At 43.0% G+C, this 25,150-nt stretch overlaps 1 protein-coding gene across 1 annotated transcript; it reads left to right on the top strand.

The window, feature by feature from the left end:
- Window positions 1–24,292: 24,292 nt before the first annotated feature.
- On the top strand, window positions 24,293–24,751 carry LOC310856741 (ubiquitin-conjugating enzyme E2 D4-like; the record flags this gene model as incomplete). The annotated part of the gene is made up of 1 exon (XM_083762213.1): window positions 24,293–24,751. The coding sequence occupies one exon, from the start codon at window positions 24,293–24,295 to the stop codon at window positions 24,749–24,751; it is 459 nt and encodes a 152-aa protein (XP_083618339.1).
- Between the last annotated feature and the right edge of the window lie 399 nt (window positions 24,752–25,150).

Genomic DNA, 25,150 nt, shown 5'->3' with positions numbered 1-25,150 from the left:
ACGGATGCCTGCACTGCCATCTCAGCGCAGCCGTAGCACACCCACGCAGCTCCAAAACCTGCGCACACAGGGGGTGTTAAACGCAGTTCAAATGCCAGCTACTTGCACAAACAGTGGTGGGTGAGTAACCGCAAGGTGGGTGAGAGCACATTTCAAGTGCATGCCATTAACCCGTCAAATGACGAGACAGCCAAATCTTGGAGTGCTAGTTGTCACTTAAGAGGATGTGCATCCTGGTAAATAATAAATATGCGTCAATCTGGCTCTTCTCTTTTGTCCTGTCACTCCTCTCGTCACGGCTTCATGAGTGGTTGTAACTCCCGCTGTGCCTTTCCTCACTGTATCGCTTACTGTCTTAGGGGTCTGTCTTTCCTCAGCTTGTGACTGCAACTTGTTCCTGTTCTCAGATGACTCAGCACTGCTGGTCTCGGACAGGAACAAACTGCAGGTTGAAAAGACCCTCAGCTCTGAACTCGGTAGAATCTGCACCTGGCTCGCTGATAACAAACTATGCTTACACCTGGGAAAAACTGAATCCATTCTCTTCGGATCAAATAGTAATCCCAGCGAGGCAGATGGCTTCTTGGTTAGAGTGGGTGACAATATTATCACACGAAAAGATTAAATTACCTACCTAGGTTCCATCCTGAAGGCCAATCTTTCCGGTGATAAAATGGCCACCAACGTAATCAAAAAAGTCAATCAAAGAACAAGATTCCTTTACAGGATCTCCTCACTGGTCAACAAAAACACCTTGAAGACCTTAATGGGAGCCCTCGTACAAGGTTTCTTTGACTATGCATCCACCTCTTGGTACCACCTCCCAAAACAAACTGGTCAGGCTCCTACTTGGCCTCACCCCCCGAACCCACCTCACCCCTGCCCACTTTGACAGGCTGGGATGGCTTAGGGTCGACGACAGAGTACAGCATCTTGCAATGGGTCTGGTCCACAAGATTCGAAACACCACCAAGATACCCATGTACCTGTCTAAATACTTCCTTAATGTAAACGAAGTCCACACCCACAACACCAGAGGGAGTGCAACAAACCATGTACAACCCAGATTCGGCACAAACAAGGGACTAAATTATTTTCGCTCCTATGCCACCAAAATGTGGAACGCCCTACCAACAGTCATTAAGACATGTAAATCCCTTGACTCCTTCAAAACCGCTCTCAAAGGGCACCTACGGATGGCTGCAATTCGAAACTGGCCTCTGTAAAATCTGAATCCCCCACACCCCCCTCCCATTTCCCCTCACTGTATGTATCTTTTCCCTTTTTGCTTCCTATATGATGAATTCCTGTTCTGTTCTTTAGCTACATAGAAGTGTCTATTTGTATGTCTCTAAATGTTTTGATGAATTGAACAATGTGGACCCTGTTGTAAACGAGTGTAATGCTTAATTGGGTCGTCCACTCACAGTTAAGTCTTTGTATTGAGTTTGTGCTTGAAATGTACTGTAATTCTACAAACTGTTAATAAATATTTCAATCAATCAATCAAAACTCCTGATCTGAGCTGTGTTTCCACAACCTATCAATGTCGCATAAAGATTTTTTGTGATCAAGTTTTTTATTTTATTTTTTGTTAAAAGAAAAAAGGGGGTTTCCCCCACCCCACCCTCCCACCCCACAGGTTGAACAGCTAAACAGACACAGGGTCACAATACATCAAAAAAATAATAATAATAATAATAATAATAATAATAATAATAATAATAATAGTAAACAAGGCAAGACAGATACTTCACAACCGGAAAAATCAAACCAAAAAGGAGAAAACAAGTCATCAGAGACGTTGGCATGACTTAAGTTTTTCTAGTGCTGTGGATAAGACGTCAAGTGTGTTTTCTTGTGCCCCATTGAATCGAGCTATGGAGAGTTCCAGAGAGATCATGTCCATTAATGAGAGGATCCATTGTGAGGTCTCAAGTTTATGGGGAGGTTTCCATCTTAGGACGAGCAGTTTCTTTGCAGCTGTCAGCCCTAAGAGCAGGAGTCTTCTACGTGGCATTGTTAATGTCAACCCAATCGCTGAATCATCATTCAACAGGAAAATATTAGGCAAGAGGGGAATTCTAGTTCCCATGACCTCAGATAGTACTTCTGAAACTCTAGACCAAAAACGATTGACCTCTGGACACTCCCACATCATGTGCATATACGTCCCCAGTTTGTTATTGTTGCATAGGGTGCAAATGGGTGTCGTACAGAGCTGGAGTCGCATAAAGATAACAGAAAACAAGAAACGGTGTCTAATAATAGCATGGCTTCCCTGTGCAATCGTATATCAAAAGATCTAAAGCAAACCGTGCCATGAAACATTGTGGTAAAGACAGACTGCCGTTCCCACTTTACCTTTATAGCCTCCATATTTAGTGTGGTTGCCCTTTCTATTGTAATTGTAACACTTTTTGAGTGGTGCAACCACTCCTACAACCAGCTTGCAATGTCCTCGTACGTGTTTGTGTGTCTGTGTGTGTGTCTGTCTCGTACTTGTTTGTGTGTCTGTGTGAGCATGAGTATGTGACTTAAAAATAGCAGTAGGGGGCGCCAGAAACAGTGAGAGGGGTAGTGACTCTAATGAGAGAGAGTGAGAGAGGTAGTGACTCTAATGAGAGAGAGAGAGAGAGAGAGGGGGGGGGGGGGGGGGGAATTGCACCACTCAGTTCACACGTGTGTGATTTTTACTTATTATTCCACTAGAGTAACCTTTTGTTTGACGCACTACTCCCACAGTTTTGACAGCACGCACTTGAGCCATATCTCAAATTGACCGGCTTCATCGGGAATGGTATGTGCTTGTATTTTGTTAAATGTTCTATAGTTTCATTGATATTAATGTATTAGTGAATTAAATTTCCCCATTGACATGAATGGGAAAATGCAAAAATCACATTCAAGTATTTGTTCCTCAGACTGTAAGCACTATAGTTAAAAAATACTTGGAGGGTAGGTTCATTATAATTACTCAAATTAATTAACTTATGTTATCGGTCGGCCTCATGGTGGCGCTATAACAGCCGACTTTACGTTTTGGCTTATAACTCTTGAACCGTATAGGTCGTAAAATCAAAATATTTGAGAATGTCCAATCCATCCCAAATTTGAATCACATGTCCCGGGTGGTTCAATCAACCAAATTCCAAAAGCAATTCCATTTTCATCCATCGGGGCGCTGCAAATGTGTTGCAAAAACTAGATTTTGGGGAGATAAATCCCCTCCGAATTACTTACACATGATCACAGGTGTGACTTGAAAATATAATTGGCTAGCAACGTTACTGGGAGGGGCCTATGTAAGAGACTGTGGCAACCACACTAGTTAGTTAATCTGCTGTTCTTTGGGTCATGACCAACCTTTCCAAAAAAGAAAATGCTGTGCAAATTTGTATGTCTATTTGGAAGTTATGCACATTTTATGATAGGCCACTCCCATTGCATTTTCCACACCCCTTTTAGCCAATTGGTATGAAAGCACTTGACCTTCATGCAACATTTCAGCCTCCTACAGCAAATATTGTAGCTGCTAGAGGGTCGTTTAGGCAGATTTGACCGACCGCTGGTGGCCATTTTGAAAAATGGCTGCCACGCCCACCAGGATGAGACTTTGGGATGGCCCAATATCCAGTTGTGTTCACAATACATCTATCAACACTTCTTCCAAATTTGGCGCTTCTATCATAAAATGAACGATGGTTATCTTTGACGCCTCACTGTGGGACGAAAATCATTCTTTTTTCAAATCCTCAAAAATGAAAAACGGCGTGCTATAGTATGCTGTCCGAGACCATGGGCTATAGCCCATCCCATGGTCAAAAATGAAAAACAAGGATTTGAGTCCATGGCATGCTATAGTACGCCGTCAAAAATTAAAACTATTTGAAAAAAGAAAAAAAAAGACGAAAATCACTCCGAGACCATGGGCTTAGTCCATGGTCTTGAGTGATTTGTCTTCTTCAAATCCTTAAAAATGAACTGCATACTAACAAGGATTTGAAAAAATAAGACGAAAATCACTCCGAGACCATGGACCTCTAATATACCCCCAACTGACTGCCGAGTGTGACCGTGGACCCGGCCTCTTCACAGGGGCTAATCAAAAGTGTGACCGTGGACCATGCCTCTTCACGGGGGCCAATCCGTGTGATCGTGGATTGTTTTGCGAAAACCCGACAGAACGGTTCAGCCAGAACTGCCATTTTTGGTGGAAGGAGAAGAGAAAAACAAGTCCCTTCGGGCTTGGTCCCTAAATAGACTTGTAACCCAACTGTAGAGTACAAACACTGTAAAGAACCTGGGGGTTATCTATGAAAAGGCAAGAAAGCTGAAAATGAACCATGTAAATGCAACAAATTGAGGGCACCGCAGGGAGTTGAACCCCATTCTGGTAAACCAGTAGTACCACACCAGTGCCTTAGTTGGTTTTGTTGTAATTTACAGGTCCAAAAGCAATCACATTCATAACAATTTGAATCATAACTGACTATAAATGATAGCCATGATTATGTCTTTATACAATTGAAATCCAGAAGAAGACTCACTACACAAATACCTTAAGGTAAACTCCTCAGACAAACTAAGATTTTTTTATTTTTTCGTGCTCATAAAGTGCTGCAAAGTGCCAAGTGAAAAGTGCAGCAGAAAACCTTTGGGTCATAGGCCCATCATCAATGACTCGCCTACTGACCGGCATGAATGACATTTTAGCTGCAAATGGCAGCATAAATAAATCACATCAATACACACCACATAATGTGATGTGAACTGACACGATGAAGCTTCACTCGCACATTATAAAAGACATACATCACATCAATCCACATCACATACCTAACCCTAGCCCTAACCCTAAGTTCATCATGTGATGTGGGGATGATGTGATGAAGCCTTACTCACCAATGTGAAATGATACGAGAGATAAACACACATCACATACCGGGCCTGTGTTCATATGTGATGTGGGCTTACTTGAAGCTTTAACAAATTAGATCTGATAATATAGCACCAACAATAGTCTTATGACCTAGAGGTTTGCTGCTGGACTTCTCACTTTAAGCACTTAGAGCGCTTTATGAACATGAACAAAACAAAAAGATTCTTAGTCTCCGCCCAAGCAGTTGGCCATAGGTTTGTGGCCAGTTTTTCTAGCCAGTTGTACCACATTTATTTTAAAATAGACATTTAAAGTGTTTTCAAAAGAATTGCCTACATTTAAATATACATTACAATTTATGCCATTTGTGGACGATTGACATAAATTATACGAGGTGCAAATTATGCAATGGCAGAAGCATTCTTTGGACCCCAGTATTTGTCAGCAATACAGCAACACTATGAACATGAGAACACAACAGTCAACACTGAGGGTGACATAACAAGAGCAATGAACAAAGTGTATGGCGTGCGACGAGCTATCCGCAATTTGTGAAATATCACATAAATGCACATCACATACCGGCCCGTGTTCATATCTGATGTGAACTGACGTGATGGCGCTTTACCGGCAAATGATGCAACGCAAATGACGTGAAACGATACAGCTCCAATCAAATGATTAGAAACTGTATGCGAGACACGACCCGACACACGCACCACAGACACTAGTGAAGAACTAGTGATAGATAGGCAAGAAAAAACAATTACTTATAAAAAAATAAAGCAAAATGCGATTAAAAACTCTGAGACCACAAAAACCAATAACTTTATTAAAGCAAAGAATAGAAGAGAAGATGAAAGGTCGGGTAGAAACCGTGCATGTCCAAAACGGTTACTTTTCTGGACCAGTGATAATTTATATAATAATCCGTGTTCCAATGTTATTATTTAGTCACAAGCTCTTGTTTATACTTAAACAGTTCGATACATTAAAACATATAGGTTATATTCAATAATGATGATATTTGCATCATGAGCTTGTAGATCAGCTATTTGCTACTTTAGTGTGTGACACTGTAGCATAAATTTAATTTACAAAAGGTTGAACTATGGAGATACAAGGTTTCTGGCCGACATCCAAAGATAATAAACTATGCCCACTTACCTTCAATATCAGCACTAAACAAAACAAACTAACCAAGGAAGAAAATCTGCCATAATTTTCTTCCTGTTAGTTTGGACAGATCTACAGCATAGAAGGCTGTAAACAGTGTTAAGCAGGCTACATGCTACCATAATGATACCGCCATAAGTCACATCACATTTGTACACAGTCCACTAGTGAAGAACTAGGGCAATAGATAGGCAAGAAGAAATACTTTAGTTTTTTTTCCTGAGACAACCAAAACAAATAACTTTATTAAAAGCAAAGAAGAGAACTCGAATAACTCGACACAGAAAACAGAGAACAGGTTCATTACTAACCTTCACTGCTAACAGCACCCAGCAGCGGCAACAGCAGAGTTTGTACCTTCAATACCGACGTGCCTTGTCAGCTTCACGTTCTGAAATGACAGGGAAAAAAACAACAACATTTAGTTGTCGGCCTACAGGATGACATTTTGGAAGTCATAACAGTCACTGACAGGGCTGTGTCACCATTATTTTACTGTATTAACAACAGTCACTGACAGGGCTGTGTCACCAATATTTTACTGTATTAACAACAGTCACTGACAGGGCTGTGTCACCAATATTTTACTTTAATATTGTCACAAATTGTGATTAAAGCTGCTATAAGCAATAATGTCTGATGATTTTTATTTCATTCAGACAGCCAGCAATGAGTAAAACACTCCCAAAAATGATTTAGTCTCTGCGATACATCTAGGGGCCACAATCTGCAGTCAAAGATGTTCCTAGAAGCTTTGTCATTGGCCAGAGAAAAAAAAAGAACCCGGTCAAAATGACTGGAAGTAGATTATCAGAAGTAGACAGGCAAATCGACCAATGACAAAGCTAGGAAAATATTTGAATGCAGATTGTAGCCCCTAGATGTGTCAGAGACAAAATATTGTTTTACCCATTGCTGGCTGAATACCAAAAAATAAAAAAGTAATTACATTTGACATATTGCTTATAGCAGCTTTAACGATTCAACCCATTAAAGGGCGACTTCACCCCTTTAGCAACCAGAGCTTATTTTAATGATGTTTGGGAGACAAGAAACACTTTCCTGGGTTTTGTATGTGGGTAATCGTCGTTTAGATATGTAGTATTTCAAAAGTGTCCATGGGCTCCATGATGTCATGGACACTGGGCTCACTTCCTTCCTGGACTACATGTTGTCTCAGTAAGACAGCCCTCCCCCTATCGACAAGGAGCAGTGCACCAAAGCATTATGGGAATTGTAGTCTGGGTAGGAACTTTGAAATACTGAAAACAAATAAAAACCTCAGTAAAGTGTTTCTCCCAAACATAATTAAAATAAGATTTGGTTGCAAAAGGGGTGAAGTGTATTTTTTGGCAAAGTATAAAAGTAATTAATGCATATAATAATATAATCATATCTGCCTCGTGTAGCTTGTTTATGAAGCCTAAAAGCCATAAAGAAATTTAAACTTTGTATTCATGTGGTAATCGCAATCATATGTATGACAATGAATGGTCAACTTAACATGTAATGGTGACACAGCCCTAGTTTCTACTACAGCCACATGTAATCCAGGTACGTACCGTGAGGGGCCTTCCGTCGATCGGTTGAAGATAGCCGGTATTAATAGAGCCGCGTAGGTTGTATGGCACAATACGTCCCGAGCACCGTACGCCTTGTAATCTCAGGGAGCGTTCGTTGACACCGTTATACGTTTCAGCTCAGCCGAGTAGACACTCTATTACCAATACCAGCCATCTCCTGATGACCCCATCCAAGGTCACACATGACACCAATGTCACATGATTAACCTGTAAGACATACATAAAAACAACATTACTATTCATCCAGATTTCATACAGTGTAAAATTTATATAATATTAGGAGATTTCACTTTAGCCTCTACTCAGGCTTATGTAAACACAGCAGACAGCTTTTAAGTTGCTTGATTCAGTATTTAGATATTCAATATTCATTTTAGCTGCCCCGCCCCTTTCCTATACAAACCCATTGTAACTTCAAAATCTATTTTAACCATGATAGATTGATTGAAAACACCCAACCTTTTTCTGGTGACTGATGGTGTCTTTCAAATATATGAGAGGGCCGTGGCTTTTCATTTAGCCTACCGTTCTTATTTATTTTTGATACTTTAATCCAGCCTCCTTCTGGAGGGCATTTTCCAAAATTATTATTAAAAGATAAATAAGAACGGTAGGCAAAATGAAAAGGCACAGACCACTCACGTATTAGAAGGACACCATCAGTCACCAGGAAATAAGTTGAGCGTTTGATGAATTTCTCATGGTTAAAATGGATTTTGAAGTTTGCGGAAGGGGTCAGGGCAGTAAAATATTGAATATCTAATTACTGAATAAAGTACTAAAACTGTCTGTAGTGTTCACATAAGCCCGAGTAGATACAATGACAAAAAGTTTGTTTTTTAAAGTGAATTATCCCTTTAAGATATTGGGGGGGGGAAATCTAAACTTCAAAATCTACATTATATAACTTGAGTCCAAGTAAAAAGGTTTTGGCATCAAAATGTACTTAAACATTTCAAATGGGACAATCTGCATACATGGTCATTTTGAAAAGAAAAAAACCTTTTGAAAACAGATCTAAAAGCTCACAATGTGTCACATCACATTCACAATGCATTGTGAGCTTGTAGAGCAGCCATTTTCAAATGGCTAAAATATGGCTGTAGTGGTAAATGAACAATGTAGGCTAGTATGTTTAGTAATAATATTAAAAAACTACAAACAGTTACGTTTCCAAATAGAGTATATGTATATTTATATTTACACTATACTTCAGTAAAGGTAATGATTTACTTTCCAATGTTGGGAACCATGGTTCGTTTGTGTTCGTTAGCTTCCTTCTCCAAGGCCTCCATCACACCTAAAAAACACCCGTCTTGTCTGTGTTTGATGGCCGCCTCAATGCTTTTCCAATGGAAGTCACATGGTTTGAGCAAACATTTGTTTGATGGCTGTGTTCAGTCCCCCTCCCCTCCATCAAACAAATGTTTGGTCAAACCATGTGCCTCCCATTGGAAATGCATTGAGGCGGCCATTAAACACAGACAAGACACAAGACAATGCTTTTTTGGTGTGATCGAGGCCCAAGGCCTCATTCACACATAAACATATGTTCTGTGCTCTGCCTGTGTTTGATGGCCGCCTCAAAGCATTTCCAATGGAAGTCACATGGTTTGACCAAACATTTGTGTTTGATGGAGGGGGGGGTAATCAAACACAAGTGTTTGGTCAAACCATTTGCCTCCCATTGGAAAAGCATTGAGAAGGCCATCAAACACAGGCAGGGCAACAGAACATGTGTTCTTTATGTGTGAATGAGTCCTAAAAGGACAAACATTGCTGAGATTGTTGTCCATTTAGTGTCACAATAAACAACAGTCCTATAAATCCTCCAATGTTTAAACAATAAACAGTCCTATAAATCATTCTAATGTCTAAACAATAACAGTGCTCAAGGATAAAACCGTGTTTCTCAAACAAACGCTTCTTACCTTGGAACAAACAGCTCGGCTCCCAGACAGCATGCAGTGAAAAAGCCTGGATCCCAAACGAAACAGCATGCTAGGAAACAACATGGCCGCTCCTATTTAAATCCAAAGCCCCACCCACTGGATCCGGTCACCTGTTCAACTAGTACGACCGTCATTGGTCCGTTGGTCAGAGTGATTGGATCCATCCACTGTTGATCATCACAGCTGTGTGCACACGCACGCACGCACGCACACACGCACATGCATTATTTTACCCTTTGGTTGGTTAAAAACACTTATATTAATAGACACAAGGACGTGTGTGTCTGTGGCTGTCTGTAATTGATATGAATTTATTAGTGAATTAAATTTCCCCATTGACATGAATGGGAAAATGCAAAAAATCACATTCAAGTATTTTTTCCTCGGAGACTGTAAGCACTATAGTTACAAAACTTAATTACTAAAATTAATTAACTTATGTTATCGGTCGGCCTCATGGTGGCGCTATAACAGCCCACTTTACGTTTTGGCTTATAACTCTTGAACCGTAGGTCGTAAAATAAATAAATAAAAATCCCTATAGATTCCTTGGGTCATGATGCATCATATATCATATATCATCATATATATGTGTGTGTATATATATATATATATATATATATATATATATATATACACGTCATGATAGATTTTCCGCCATTTAGAATTTTCTCCAAAACACACTTTTTGCTCCTCCTCCTACAGATTTTGTCCAAATCTCACAAATGATCACACACATGATCTCTGGACCTTTCTGATGAAAACGCAACAGGCGTATTGTTCGGCCGTAATCAGCTTCCGAAGTTAGTGGGAGGGGCCTATTTGACCAAACGTCCAATCAACACCAGATTTGAATAAAATGTCGCGGGTGGTTCAATCAACCAAAAGCCAAAAGCAATTCCATTTTTATCCATAGGGGGCGCCGCAAATGCGAAAAATGTAACCGAATTTAAAAAGATGTATCCGAATTACTTACACATGATCACAGGGGTGACGCAACATTATAATTGGCTGGCAATATTAGTGGGAGGGGCCTATGTAAGCGACTGCGGAAACCACACTTTGCAATTTTCTAGTTAATAATCTTTCTAGTTAACCATCATTTTGTGGGTTTGTCTCCATTACCTTTTGTCACGGCCCACATGGTCAGAACCAATACACTGTTTGCTTCAATACTATTTATGTTAATCAGAGTTGACCCAGTTGACCCAGTTGACCCAGTTCAATACAGCTTAACATTCATTTCATAATATTATTCATTTTATTTTACACACAACACAGATATAATTTGTTGAAACAATAACACCTTTATTCATTCTCAACAGTGTAAATCTCATCATTAGCATTAGCAAACAAACAAACCAACCACATAAGCTATACACAGGGCTGCACATAAGTGGTGCGCCAGCGCGCATGTGTCGTCAAAATTCAAAATGCGCTGTCAATCAAGCGCCGGGAAGCGCTTCTGCGTACCAACAGCCGGGGCCGCCAAGAATGATTATTTATTATGGCCAGAATACTAGTAAATTCTGTGGCGAGAGCATTTTCCACCGACTGCCACTCAAAGTGGCTACTGGCCAATCACAGCACGTCTTGCACAAGTGCACTGGCCATTGTGGCCAATCACAGCGCGTCCTTACTCAAAAGGGGGAGGATTCCATGCTGCTTTCTGCTGGGAGGAGGTGAGAAAACCTGACACAAATAGTTTCGTCTTCTCCGTTTCAGATAGCAAACTACTGTAGTCCCCGGTGTAAAGGGGCATGCTTTGGATGCTTTGCACTCTTCCCATTTGCCGCTGTGCTTGTGTTTGTTTTCCGGGTGCTGGAGCAGCATGGTTGTTCGTGTGCGATGTCCGTCTCTCACAGCCTAGGCACCGCACCGGCTAGCCCTGGTCCAGGGCTTAAAGCGAGTCTCTCTCTGACTCGCTGTAAGCCTTGGACAAGGGCTAGGCACCGGCCACCGACTTTTTACGGGTACTAAGGTTTTAGTTCCGACATAGTGGAGTGGGAAGAGTTTAAAGCATTGCGGACTGGCACTGCTGCTGCCCAACATGAACACCGTGTCTCGACATACTGTCCCTTATTATCGTAAAGTCGGGTAGTACACTGTTTATTTTTGCACCGAGGAGCCATGTGTGTCTGACTGTCTGACTACGTCGCTTCAAAAAACAAAAGGGAAGCCTGATGTATGCTTCGCCGTACGATGTGTCGCATGTTTAAAAGAATACTCGTGTCGCAACACGTTGTGAGCTAGTAGATCGGTTATTTAAATACAAAATAATAAAAATATATAAATATTGCTTTGATGCTCATATTATCCTTATTAAGTTGTTTTTATTAGAATATGCATTCCATAGGGCTGGACCACACATGGACCTAGATTTTAGCAAATTTAGATTCTTTTTAATAATGGGATGAATCTACAACAAGAGCCATTCTATGGCTAAATCTAGAGTTGCAATACCCTCCATTGACTCCCCACTCATCCAATAAATATCTTTATAAGTTATTCATCCCTCTTTTATCCATCCGGCGAGACGGGTCGCCGCATTTTAGGAGCACCAAGAAACTCCTCCAGGTGCTCCTCTGAGTACTAGACCAAAAAAAAGTTGTGTGCAGGCCATGCCATAAAATGATTATAATCTTCCTGGTCTGAGGATCTTAAAAGAGTACCACATGGCCACAGTGCTCCATAGGGTGGATATGGGGATGGGAACCACTTTGCCAGGGGTGTGTGTATTTTTCTGTGTAAGATATGTGTAACCAAGTGTATCAAAGGATTTACTTTTAATATAATTATGACTACGCCAACTTGAGATAGATCAAGGAATTACATGAACAGACCAGTAAATTTGGGTTCCCCAACAAATGCAAGTTGTTTTCAAGGACTTGAGACAAAGTTCCAAACACGAGGAATTTATGAACTTTTAAGAACAGTATGGAATACAAATATTTATTAAATCAATATCCATTTCATAAAATGCAGTAAAATGTGAACAAACTTAAAACCCAGGTAGGGGATAAGGTAGGCTACTAAATCCTAGTCACACCAATACACGGGTCAAACGCTCTAATGATAAAAGTAACATAATGTTACATTTGGAGCCAATGGGGCCAATAGGCAAACAGTCGACCAGCCTTAGAGGGGAGGCAAGCTACAAGGAAAACTAGCCTTCACCCAATGACGACTAGGCACAAACTAAACACACGCCCTGAACCACACAGCATGCAGGAAAACAACAAGAGCGACACCGTGAAAAGAGGTGCTCGCATTCACAGCACAGCCAAACCTTGGTCGTGGGCTACAGTGAAGTCCTACGTGCTGCCACCCATACGGCCAGTCAGCTGCTAATACACCAACATAGGGGGGGGGGGGGGGGGGGGGACACACACAAACAAACAAATTAGTGTGGTAGTATGATATGGTTGAATGCATGAGATGTCTTTAAACGGATGTGACGTCAGTGAATGTTGACGCGAGCAGCGGATACGAGGGAAGTTTGTGTACACTACTACCACTGGATGTTACGTGAGATTGATTGTGCTGTTGCAAATAAAATACTACAGAGCTTATGGCGTTGTGAAGAGCCTTTATGGAATAACTCGACATGGTGTCAGATCTGGGCAACGTATAAGCGAGTTTTCTTTTGAAGAGAAAAAGACGAAAGCGTTTGTGCAGTGAATGGCAGACGAGGAAATGGCGCAACCTACACCAACAGCTACGTTCACCATACAGCCTCCGGAGCCTTTCGATTTTGCCAAACCACAAGAATGGGAGCGTTGGATCCGCAGATTCGAACGTTTTCGGCTTGCAAGCAACCTGAACGTGACGTCGGACGAACACCAGGTGAACACTTTAGTGTATTGCATGGGCGATGAGGCGGAAGATGTGCTAAGAGGGCTAACGCTAACGGCAGACGAGAAGAAAGTCTACACGCCTGTTAGGGGGAGGTTTGATGCATTCTTTGTGCCTAAAAAGAATGTAATCTACGAAAGAGCCAAGTTTAATCTACGTGTGCAACAGCCGGGAGAAACTGTGGATTCTTTCATCACCGCGCTGCATGGGTTGTCTGAACATTGAACAACTATGGGCAGTTACACCACGAGCTGATCCGGGACAGGATAGTGGTTGGAAAAGCTACAACTAGACCCTAACCTAACCCTTCAAACTGCTATTGCAAAGGCGAGGCAAGCGGAAGAAGTTAGAAGACAGCAGTCTGACTTAAGAGGTGAAGACACCAGTGCTAACAGGGGTGCTAACGTTGATGCTGTCCATGCCAAGAGCTACAGGAAGCCTACTTTCCCCTCAAAGCCTCAGACACAGCCTCAGACACAGACGCAGGGCAGGTATAGACCAAATGCAGGGTCACAGCCTAACTCAAAAGCCTGTTACAGATGTGGTAGAATGCCCTCACATGGAATGATGGACTGCCCTGCTAAAGATGTTATGTGCCATAACTGTGGAAAAAGGGGGCATTACGGAAAAGTGTGCAGAAGCGGTGCAAGATCTCTGAATGCCGTCACTACTGAGGAGGAGGAAGAAGACAGCTTTTTCTTATAGGAGCTGTGGACGCCGGAGAAGACCCATGGACTGTGCAACTACAAAAAAAATGTGTGCTTTAAAATAGACACTGGTGCTGATGTCACTGCCCTGCCAGCCGAGGTGTACTATGACATAATAGGGGAGCAGGATGTGAAGCACCTGGCAAAGTCAACACGCCCATTGTTTGGGCCAGGTGGCAATGTACTCTCCGTCCTGGGTGTAGCCAGAGAAACGCTGCGCAGTGGTGACCAGGAAGCCACAGAGGACATCTATGTTGTTTGTGCGGGACCTACATGCTGCGCTGTTGGGGAGGCCTGCCATTGAACAGCTTCAGCTTGTGCACAGAGTTCACAATATCACCATGGACACAGTGAAGCAACAGTATCCGAAGCTGTGCTGTGGCTTAGGTCTTGTTCAGAGGCCTTTAATACGCAATTAAACTGAAGCCGGGAGCTGGGCCCTTCTCTCTCCACACACCACGCCGAGTCCCTCTGCCGCTCATGGGGACGGTGAAGGAGGAGATCGATCGCATGGAGGAGATGGGCGTAATCACCAAGATTGAGGAGCCGACTGATTGGTGTGCCGGAATGGTGGTGGTGCCAAAGAGGTCAGGTGCAGTTCGCATCTGTGTGGACTTTACTAAGATGAACGAAGCAGTCTGCAGAGAAAAATGTATCCTACCTTCTGTCGAACACACTCTGGGCATGCTAGCTGGTGCTACAGTATTCAGCAAGTTAGATGCTAATATGGGCTTTTGGCAGATACCTTTGACAAAAGACTCTGCTAAATACACCACCTTCATCACGCCTTTTGGGCGCTACTATTTTAATCGCTTGCCTTTTGGCGTAGCGTCTGAGCACTTCCAACGGATGATGGTGACCGAGGTGACCTGTGGGCTAGCAGGGGTGCTGTGTCACATGGATGACGTCCTTGTGTGGGGGAAGACGCAGGAAGAGCACGATACACGGCTACATGCAGTGCTGGAGAAAGCACAGAAGGCCGGCATTACGCTCAACATGGACAAATGTGAGCTCACACGCCACACAGTCAAGTTCCTTGGCCATGTGATTTCAGCACATGGGGTGACGCCGGATCCGGAGAAGACGAGGGCAGTACAGGAGATGGATGCACCTAAAAATGTCAGTGAACTCATAAGTTTTCTGGGCATGGTCAATCAGCTGGGACGCTTCCTGCCTAATCTGGCAGAAAAGGACAAAGTGCTACGAGACCTACTGTCCAAGAAAAACCACTGGTATTGGGGGACAGGCAGCCTTTAATCAGTTGAAATCAGAGCTGTCATCCACACCAGTGCTCACACTGTACAACCCAAACAGTGTGCTGAAGATCTCTGCTGATGCCTCTTCCTTTGGCCTGGGGGCTGTTCTGCTGCAGAAGAGTGACGCCCAGTGGTCGCCGGTAGCATGTGCATCCAGGTCGATGACACCGACAGAACAGCGATATGCTCAAGTGGAGAAGGAGGCACTGGCTGCGACGTGGGCATGTGAAAGGTTCAGCTGCTTCATTCTGGGCAGGCCATTCCAGCTGGAAACTGACCATAAACCGCTGGTGAGCCTGCTGGGAGGGAAAGCTTTGGACGACCTCCCACCGAGAATCCAGAGATTTAGGATGAGGCTCATGAGATACAACTACACAGTCAACCATGTCGCTGGCAAAAGCCTATGGACTGCTGACACTCTGTCTCGTGCTCCTCTGAGAGCCACGAGAGCACACATGGAAACAAGCCTACTGGAGGACACCAACATCTACATGGACTCTGTCATCGGCAACCTGCCTGTCTGTGGAGATTATCTGAGCAACCTACGTGAGCAGTTGAGAGCGGACAGCGCATGCTCTGCAATGATGAGGTACTGCGCAGACGGCTGGCCTGACAAGAGCCAACTGCAGGGTGCGTTGAGGCAGTACTGGGCGGAGAGAGCGGTGTTGACTGTGCATGATGGACTGCTGCTGCGGGGCACGAGGCTCGTCATTCCATTAGCCTTGCGAGATGACGTGCTGCAGAGGCTACATGAGGGACACCTGGGGGTGACAAAGTGTAGGGGTCGGGCCAAACAATCTGTGTGGTGGCCGGGGCTCAGCAGCCAGCTAAATGAGATGGTGCTGAAGTGTAGAACCTGCATCCAGGAGAGGACAAACGTCAAGGAGCCGCTGATGCCTACTGAAATGCCGGACAGGCCGTGGCAGACCTTGGGAGCGGACTTGTTCACGCTGAATGGCAAGACTTATCTACTGGTGGTAGATTATTTTTCGAGGTTTGTGGAGATTGCACAGCTGTCGCCCACACGGTCCTCGGATGTGGTGGTCCACCTGAAGTCCATGTTCTCCCGTCACGGGCCCCAGTTCTCTGGTGGCCACTTCAGAGCCTTTGCAGCAGACTACGGCTTTGAACATGTCACCAGCAGCCCCAAGTTTCCTCAGAGCAATGGGGAGGCTGAACGGGCTGTGCAAACAGTGAAGAACCTGCTGAAGAAGGCGTCGGACCCATATCGTGCATTGCTGGCCTACAGGGCGTCCCCTCTGCAGAACGGTTATAGCCCAGCCGAGCTGTTGATGGGGCGCCGCCTTCGCACTACAGATCCTGCCCTTCCGACGCTGTTGGATCCAGGCCTTGCCGGACTGCGATGCGTTGGGCGCCAGAGAAAAGGAGAAGAGGAGGACCGACGCGAGATCTTTCGACAGGAGACACGGTGCGAGAGCCCTGAGGCCTCTCGTGTCTGGGGAGGATGTGTGGATCACCGATGCAAGAGTCCAGGTCACGGTGCCGTCTACACACAACACTCCTCGCTCTTATATTGTCCAGGTGCCCCAGGGAGGGCACGCTGAGGAGGAACCGGCATCATCTGGTGCCACTTACAGACCGGCGGCGGATTGATCGACGACGCAGAGGCGCCGGTGGGGGAGGATTTGCCTGCTCCAGAGCCGACTCTCCCTGTGGTGACATCACCTGTCAGAGGGGATCAGGTCTGGAAGGGAGGTTAGACAACCACACAGACTTGATTTGTGACTGTTTATTTCTTGTAAAAAAAAAAAAAAAAAGAGAAAAGAAAAGGAAGTGAAAGATTGTGATTGATTAATGTGGCTATTGAAAGTTGGAACTACTGTGAGAATTGTTATGCTCTAATGTTACCGTTTCTATACCTGAAAAGTTTAAGTTGAGAATTCTAGTATGGAATTATTTAAGGTATATTATCTAGTATTTTGCATGTTCAAACAGTTACAGCTACGGGACAGGTCTTTCACCAAAGAGGGCAGAATAACCCCTTAAGACCTGCGGAGACAAAGGTAGTCCACCCTTTGTTCTCACAGAAAGGGAGATGTGGTAGTATGATATGGTTGAATGCATGAGATGTCTTTAAGGGGGGAAAACGGATGTGACATCAGTGCATGTTGACGCAGGCAGCGGATACGAGGGAAGTTTGTGTACACTACTAGGACGGGATGTTACGTGAGATTTATTGTGCTGTTGCAAATAAAATACTACAGAGCTTATAGCGTTGTGAAGAGCCTTTATGGAATAACTCGACAATTTGCATAAGAGAAAACAGCTCAAACAGAAATGGCTCAAATAAACTAACAGTATAACTTAAACTAAACAAAACAAAACAGCAGTGGTGATTACTAAGGAAATGGAGACAAACAACCATTTAGTAGCCTACAATATAGCAAAATACAGCATCTAATCAGAACACCAAATTGTTTACATATACCTTCAAGTGTCTGTGTTCTGTCATGTTATCCTTCTTGGCACATTGACTCGTCACACATGTCCTAAACCTGGGTAGTAACACAAATAATTAAAAATGCTATATATATATATATATATATATATATATATATATATATATACACAAACATGCATACATACACACACTCACCCAGTCAGGGAAAAGATAAAACATAGAACAAATGAGGCTCAGGTCGGCAACACCCAGAGCCTATGTTTGGTAGACTGACTGCAGGGCCTATAAATACTCACTCTGATTGAACAATGAGGAAATTAAGTGCAGGCATTGTATGGTGGCCCCTGAGGCTCAAACTCTGCCTGGCTACATATGTATGGCTGAAAAGAGTTGTGTTGCTAATAACATGATTAATACTTACCTTAGGATTGATGATGATTTCTGTAAGGTTTGGGAAATGTTTTCTTGTTCTGTATTGACTGATCACTAAGCAGAGGCCAGGTTTGAATATGAGTCAGTCTTGTCAATGCCGAGAAGAGCTCTGCCCTTAAAATTCAGAATCAGAATAGCTCTAGATTGTATGCTTGATTTAAGTATCCCTATAAAAAAGCAATTCACATAAAAAGCTAATTTGACCTTTTGAAGCTAACACCACTGACATTACTATGAGTTTCCACTGAAACACCAGGCTAGACAGTATGTCCTTCAGATCATAGCACAAGTAAATTAAGTTCGAGTTTGACTCAGACAAACACGACATCAGTTCTGGTATTCCATAGGGCTCGATTCTTGGTCCTCTGCTTTTGTCCTTGTACATACTGCCATTGGGCGAACTCATTACCAATCACGGAGTCAATTTTTATTTCTATGCTGATGATACTCAACTATATCTTTCTGTGGCCCCAGATGATCCCTGTGCCTTAGACCCACTGCTGACCTGTCTGTCTAGCATCAAATGTTGGATGAGTGAGAACTTTCTCAAGCTAAATGAGGATAAGACAGAAGTTCTCATAATCGGTTCTAGCGAGCAGAAATAATCAATAATAAGCAGGCTTGGCAACCTGACTGTAGAAAGTAACAGTACAGTAAAGAACCTGGGGGTTATTATTGATTCTGATCACACATCTGAATCATGTTACCAAGATTGCCTTTCTTCACCTTAGAAATATTGCACGAATCAGAGCCTATTTGTCCTTGGACGATGCAAAAACGCTAATCCACGCCTTTGTTTTTTCTCGGCTTGACTACTGCAATGCACTCTTTTCAGGACTGCCTAAGAAAACAACTGACAGACTACAACTTGTCCAAAATACAGCAGCTAGAGTTGTAACTAGAACTAAGATGAGAGAACATATTACTCCAGTTTTGGCATCACTGCACTGGCTTCCTGTTGTTTTTAGGATTGATTTTAAAATTATTTTACTTGTCTATAAAGCTCTCAATGGTCTCGCACCTTCCTACCTACATGACTGCCTGCCTAAATATGTCCCAAACCGGCCCCTAAGGTCTTCCACTGCTGGCCTGCTCGCTTTGCCTAAATAAATGGCAACTAAAAAATACGGGGAAGCAGCTTTTTGCTTCTACGGGCCGTCGGCATGGAACAAGCTCCCACTGTACCTTCGTCAGGCAGCCTCTGTAGACATTTTTAAAGCTCAGCTTAAGACCCACCTCTACAACATTGCTTTTAAGTGATCTTTTATTTTTTGCTATTCACGTCCTCACTGTATTGTATTACTGCTTGTTTTTTAATGTCGTTGCCTTATTTTATCTGTTCTTATCTTTGTACCACTGCCTTCTCCTGATTTGACACTGCGTTATTGTCCTATTGTTTTAACTGCATGCCTGTTTTAATGCTGTTTTGTTTTGCTTTTGTTTTTATTATCTTTTCTTCTCTGTAAAGCACTTTGAGCTACATTTATGTATGAAAGGTGCTATATAAATAAAGTTTATTATTATTATTATTATTATTATTAAGTAGTATGTAAAGGAAATACATGCCCTTCTTTCTCCTGCCAACGTGAATAGTGAGTCAACAGTGTTGTAAGCGACAGCAGGCTTGCTTACCTGCTGTCGCTTCCAAGTTTAAACTGCTGCAGACGAGTGTGAAGTCCTAGCTGGATCATTAATATATGGTTATTAAAGTGAAGTGGTCCAATGATAAAACACAGCAAAACCGTAGTGAACTAAAATAAATGTGGATTATCTTGTGACTTCTGATTAAACCATCAACTGACCTGGAGCAAATAATATGTAAATGTAAATATAATCAGTCGACTTGGCCATCTGAGAGAAAAAAAAGCTATTCAGTCTTGTGAGTTATTTCCTATTGTACATCGGAACCTATTTTGCAACTGTATTTCCATATTCCCCATTTAAGATAATTATTTAAGCGTCACACCGAACTTTAATTTTGCCTATGCAGCAGATTCTTAACCTGACTCTGCCAGATCCAAGAAGCTTGCTACACAAGTTTGTTTCACAACTTATTGGGATCTGGGATCTCGGGAGCCAATTCGATGACGGGGCTGTTCCTTTTCTTCAAGATACTTGGTAGATGATTGGATGAGACCGTCTGTCTATCACCGTGTGGGCGTGCAAACACAACCAATCATATTGACGTGTCTATATAGCGTCACATCAGGTTTCGCACATATCCCGCTCTTAGCTCACGCTGATTGGTTCGAACCGGAGCGGTTCGGTGTTAGCTCAATCCCCTGAGCGATCTCAGATGGATGCTGTCTTGGGGAACATGGTTACCCAATACCGCCCCCATCTGGCAGAGTCAGGTTAGCAGATTCTGCCGATGCTTTTCAAAGGGAACAAAGCGGTTAATTGTTGCCATTCGCGGGTCTCCGAAAAAAGAAACGGTCCGTTTCTCCATTTCCATTGAAAAGCATTGGCAGAATCTGCCTGCATAATTATGCAGACGAGTGTCATAAATATATGGTTAAAGTTCGGTGTGACTGCACCCTAACAAGCAAAAATCACCTCTAAAAGTGTAAAAACATTTTTGCTAAATTGAGGATGTTTTTTTATGACTTTCCATTCCGCAAGTATCGCCTTTTCTAATAAACAACTTCGCCATTTGCTCATTTATTTTGCTAGGATTGACAAGTTTTAGAAATATAGTACTTTAAAATTTGAGACATTTACAATGGGGCTCAATGGCAGACATTGGCACGTCAAAAAAGCACTTTCACCTAGAAACTCCATTCACACTTTTTATTATTCAGCTTACTGTGGAGACACATGCTGGAACTTTTTTAGCCATGGTTCATGACTCGTATTCAGAGTCATGAAGAAACTTCACCCTGTTTTTTGCGCTCGCTGCATTTACAAGATTTCCGTATATATAAACATTCAGATTTCAAATATAAAGTACTCACAATTTGTCCCACGGGTGTTAGTTAGTTGCAGCTCCAGCGATTAGAATTTCTGCATCCCGCGTTGTTTAATAAAAAGCATTTTTTTTTTTTTTTTTAAGATATTTTTTTTGCGGCTTACGCCTTTTATTGATTTTTTAAGGGACAGATAGTAGGCTGACAGGAAACGGGAGAGAGATGGGGGGATGACATGCGGTAAAGGCCGTGTCGGGTCCGGGAGTCGAACCCGCGGCACACCGCGACTGGATCACCAGTCTGGTGCCCAGACCGTTACGCTACGGCCTGGGCCAATAAAAAGCATTTTTATCCGAGGTGTTATTTTGCCATTGGCTTTCAACTACGCGCCCCTATCGGTCGGGAGGAGGGTGGCACTCGGTGTGTTCGATATAGGTACGCTGACCGCCCTGCCAATACAGACTAATAGGCGAGTGCGCTCCCGGTATGCAACTGTGGATTTCCCAAACGAACCCCGTTTGAAAAAAGTAGCCAGGGAGCTCGGACAAAAATACTTTTTTTTTTAAACAACGCAGGATGCAGCAATTCTAATCGCTGGCGCTGCTACTAACTAACACCCGTGGGACACTTTGTGAGTACTTTATATTTGAAATCTGAATGTTTATATATACGGAAATCTTGTAAATGCAGCGAGCGCAAAAAACAGGGTGAAGTTTCTGCATGACTGTCATGATAATCATCATGGCAGTCATGTTCCAGGGCTAGAACTTTTTACTTTGAAATGTTTAGTAGTTTCTGAGTTATTTAACTTAAACGCCCAATGCATTTTCTATGGCAATAGCACAAACTTTGGCATGCTACTAGTCCTACATACTTAAACCTACCAACCCCATTCTAGCCTACTTAGGTTCATCTTACGCTGGACATGTTTGCCTGAAAAGGAATCTTTGAAATGTGTCATAGTTTTAGAAATATAGTGCTTTCAAATTTGAGACATTTACAATGGGGCTCAATGGCAGAAACTCCATTCACACTTTTCATTATTCAGCTTACTGTGGAGACACATGCTGGAACTTTTTACTTTTAAATGTTTTGTCGTTTCTGAGTTATTTAACTTAAACGCCCAATGCATTCTCAATGGCAATAGCAGTAAAGATTTGAGTGGGGTTTGAACCCACAACCTCCAGATCATGCAGCCAGGGTGTGCTAAGTCACTGATCTACTTGCTACCTGCCACAATGCAGTCTGATGTTCCCTTTGAGTAACAACATTGATACAAAAATAAATACCAAAAATAAAATAACAGGAGATTTGTCTATTGTTTCTTTTGCTGTTGTTTATCTCTAGACTTTTGAATGTTTATGAACCACAATGGAAACAAGTCTCTGGCTCTTCTGTCATTATCTATTGGGCCTTTTTGAGAACAGCGTGTGCAGTGGCTCACTGGGTACAGGGCCTGCCTGCAATCAGGAGGCCGCAGGTTCAAGTCCTGGCTCTGACATATTGTCCCAACATCATGAAAATATGACATACTATAGTATGCCGTCTGAAACCATGGACTATTGTATGTCGTTTCTTTTATAATTTTCATCTTTTTTTCAAATCCTCAAAAATCACGAAAAACGACATGCCAGGGATTTGCTGATATTGGAACTGGTAGTAGGTTCTCTCTCTCACACACACACACACACACACACACACACACACACACACACACAAATACATACATTGCTGATGTCATCAATATTGGCAATTCTACATCTGACCTAAAACCTCAAACCCTTAGATCTCCATATATGGATATATGTCAGACTCTGTTCTGACATAAAGAATTAAGGCCGGGCCCTAACTGGGCCCTCATCAAACCTTGTACACTCAAGAGAATGTCTCCACTACCACCCTTAGATCTCCATATATGGAGCTGACCTGTTCTGATATTCCATAATGTTGATCTGACCTCATCAAACCCTGTACACTCAAGACATGCCCCTTATAGGCCAGTACAGAATTAATTCCATGTTGATCTGACCCCCCCCCCATGCCAAAGCGCCAGCACTCACCCAGCAGCCTGCCGTCAACGAGGCCCTTTAGGGCGAGGTCGTCTTACTGGTCAGTATCATGATCGTATCATGTCAGTATCATATCATGTGGTCAGTATCATGGTCAGTATCCTATCACAGCGCTGTGACAGTCACAGGCCCTGTCATAGCCATGTCACAGTGATGTCATGCCCCGCCACAGGGATCGCTGGTTCTGGACAACTTCCTGTACTGATTCGCAGTTATAGTAGGATAGGATTGTGGTGAAAACCACTATGTGATAGTCAATGTTTTAGAGACTAGTCCTTACCCGTTGTGAGATATTTGCCCCCCCCCCCCCTTGTGGCCGTGAAGGGTACTGCGCCTGGGTGCGTTTGTAATTGACTAGTAAATTAATTAGTGTCAAATCGAAAAAAGGGCTTCGTTACGCCCTCCATATTCATATGGTCAATGCCTGTGGGAGTGATTGGTGCAGGCAGTAAGGAGTTACGGCAATGTTTCTGACAGACACACACACACACAGACACACAGACATTCGGTTAATTATAGTATGATATTTGTCGGGACTCGGGACACCCTGCTTAAAACTGGGACAATCCTCTGCCACAATGTCATCGTAATAATATGACGTCAGTCTTGCCCTATAGCCTCGGAAACCCAGACGTTTCTATTAGTCTTGCCCAAATATGGAGTGACGGCGCGATGGTGAATCTGAAATTATGAAGTCACAAAACTAGTTCAGTACCTAGAGGCCCGTCTGTGACTTATGACATCAGTAGCTGTATCAGAGGAGGCCAGTGGATGATGTCAGTACTATGACATCACTCATCTCCATATTTGGGCAGACAGACAGGCTGATTTAGGTTGCACGTGTCACAACCTGCCCGTTGTGACGTCACAGGGCGATGTTGTCCTTAAAAGACAGGTCACAGCCTATACATCTGTCAGTGTGTAAATTACGCCACTCAGATTTCACGGAGAAGTCACTGGAGACTACTGACCCGAATCAAACCAGTGAAGTGAAATCTCTGACAGCTGTCCAACCTCTCACTACAGACAAAATTTCAACAGGGTCTGACGTAATGGCTTCAAAAAGAATCCAGAAGGAGTTGCTTGACTTGGGAAGGGACCCACCAGCTCAGTGTACAGCCGGTCCAGTCGGTGAGGACTTATTCCACTGGAAGGCTACCATCATGGGACCGACTGACAGCCCGTATCAAGGAGGGCTGTTCGTCCTTGATATCCACCTCCCCTCTGACTACCCCTTCAAACCGCCAAAGGTGGAATTCACATCGAAGATCTATCACCCTAACATAAGCAGCAGTGGCAACATCTGCCTCGACATCTTAAAATCACAGTGGTCACCTGCACTTACGGTGTCAAAAGTGGTATTATCCATTTGCGCTTTGCTATGCGATCCAAACCCGGATGACCCTCTTGTCCCAGACATTGCGCAGATCTATAAATCTGACAAACAGAAGTTCAACACATTAGCCAGAGAATGGACTCAAAAGTACAGTTCTAGGCCTGGGCCGGCTTAGCGGTCCAGACACCTTGTACTTCTACGTACTGTGATCTATCTATCAATAAAAGGCCTAAAAATAACAAAAAAGGACAGTTCTAGATAGTTAAGATAATTATTGTTTTTCTCTACACACACTGACACCAGTTTTATCCTAGATTTTTCCTCTTTTCCCGTTAGTTTTTGGTATTGGTAGGCTATTATTATGTTAATTTAAAAACAAGTAGGTTGCGCAACATGCATCCACTACCTCGCTGGTGCTGGACAAAAGGTAGATACAATTTAAAGGTATATTCAGTGATTTCACTTAAAAAACCTTAGGTTTCGTTTTTGGCTGTGGGACCCAGCCTTTCGTCCAATCAGGATAGAGAGTCAAAAACGAAACCTAAGGTTTTTTGACCCCCAGGGGTTAACTGGG

The sequence above is a fragment of the Protomyctophum parallelum genome, assembly GCF_964188405.1.
Source record: "Protomyctophum parallelum genome assembly, chromosome: 3".
NCBI lineage: Eukaryota > Metazoa > Chordata > Actinopteri > Myctophiformes > Myctophidae > Protomyctophum > Protomyctophum parallelum.
Note: the sequence above shows the minus strand (reverse complement) of the source record. Positions and strands in the feature narration are given on the sequence as shown.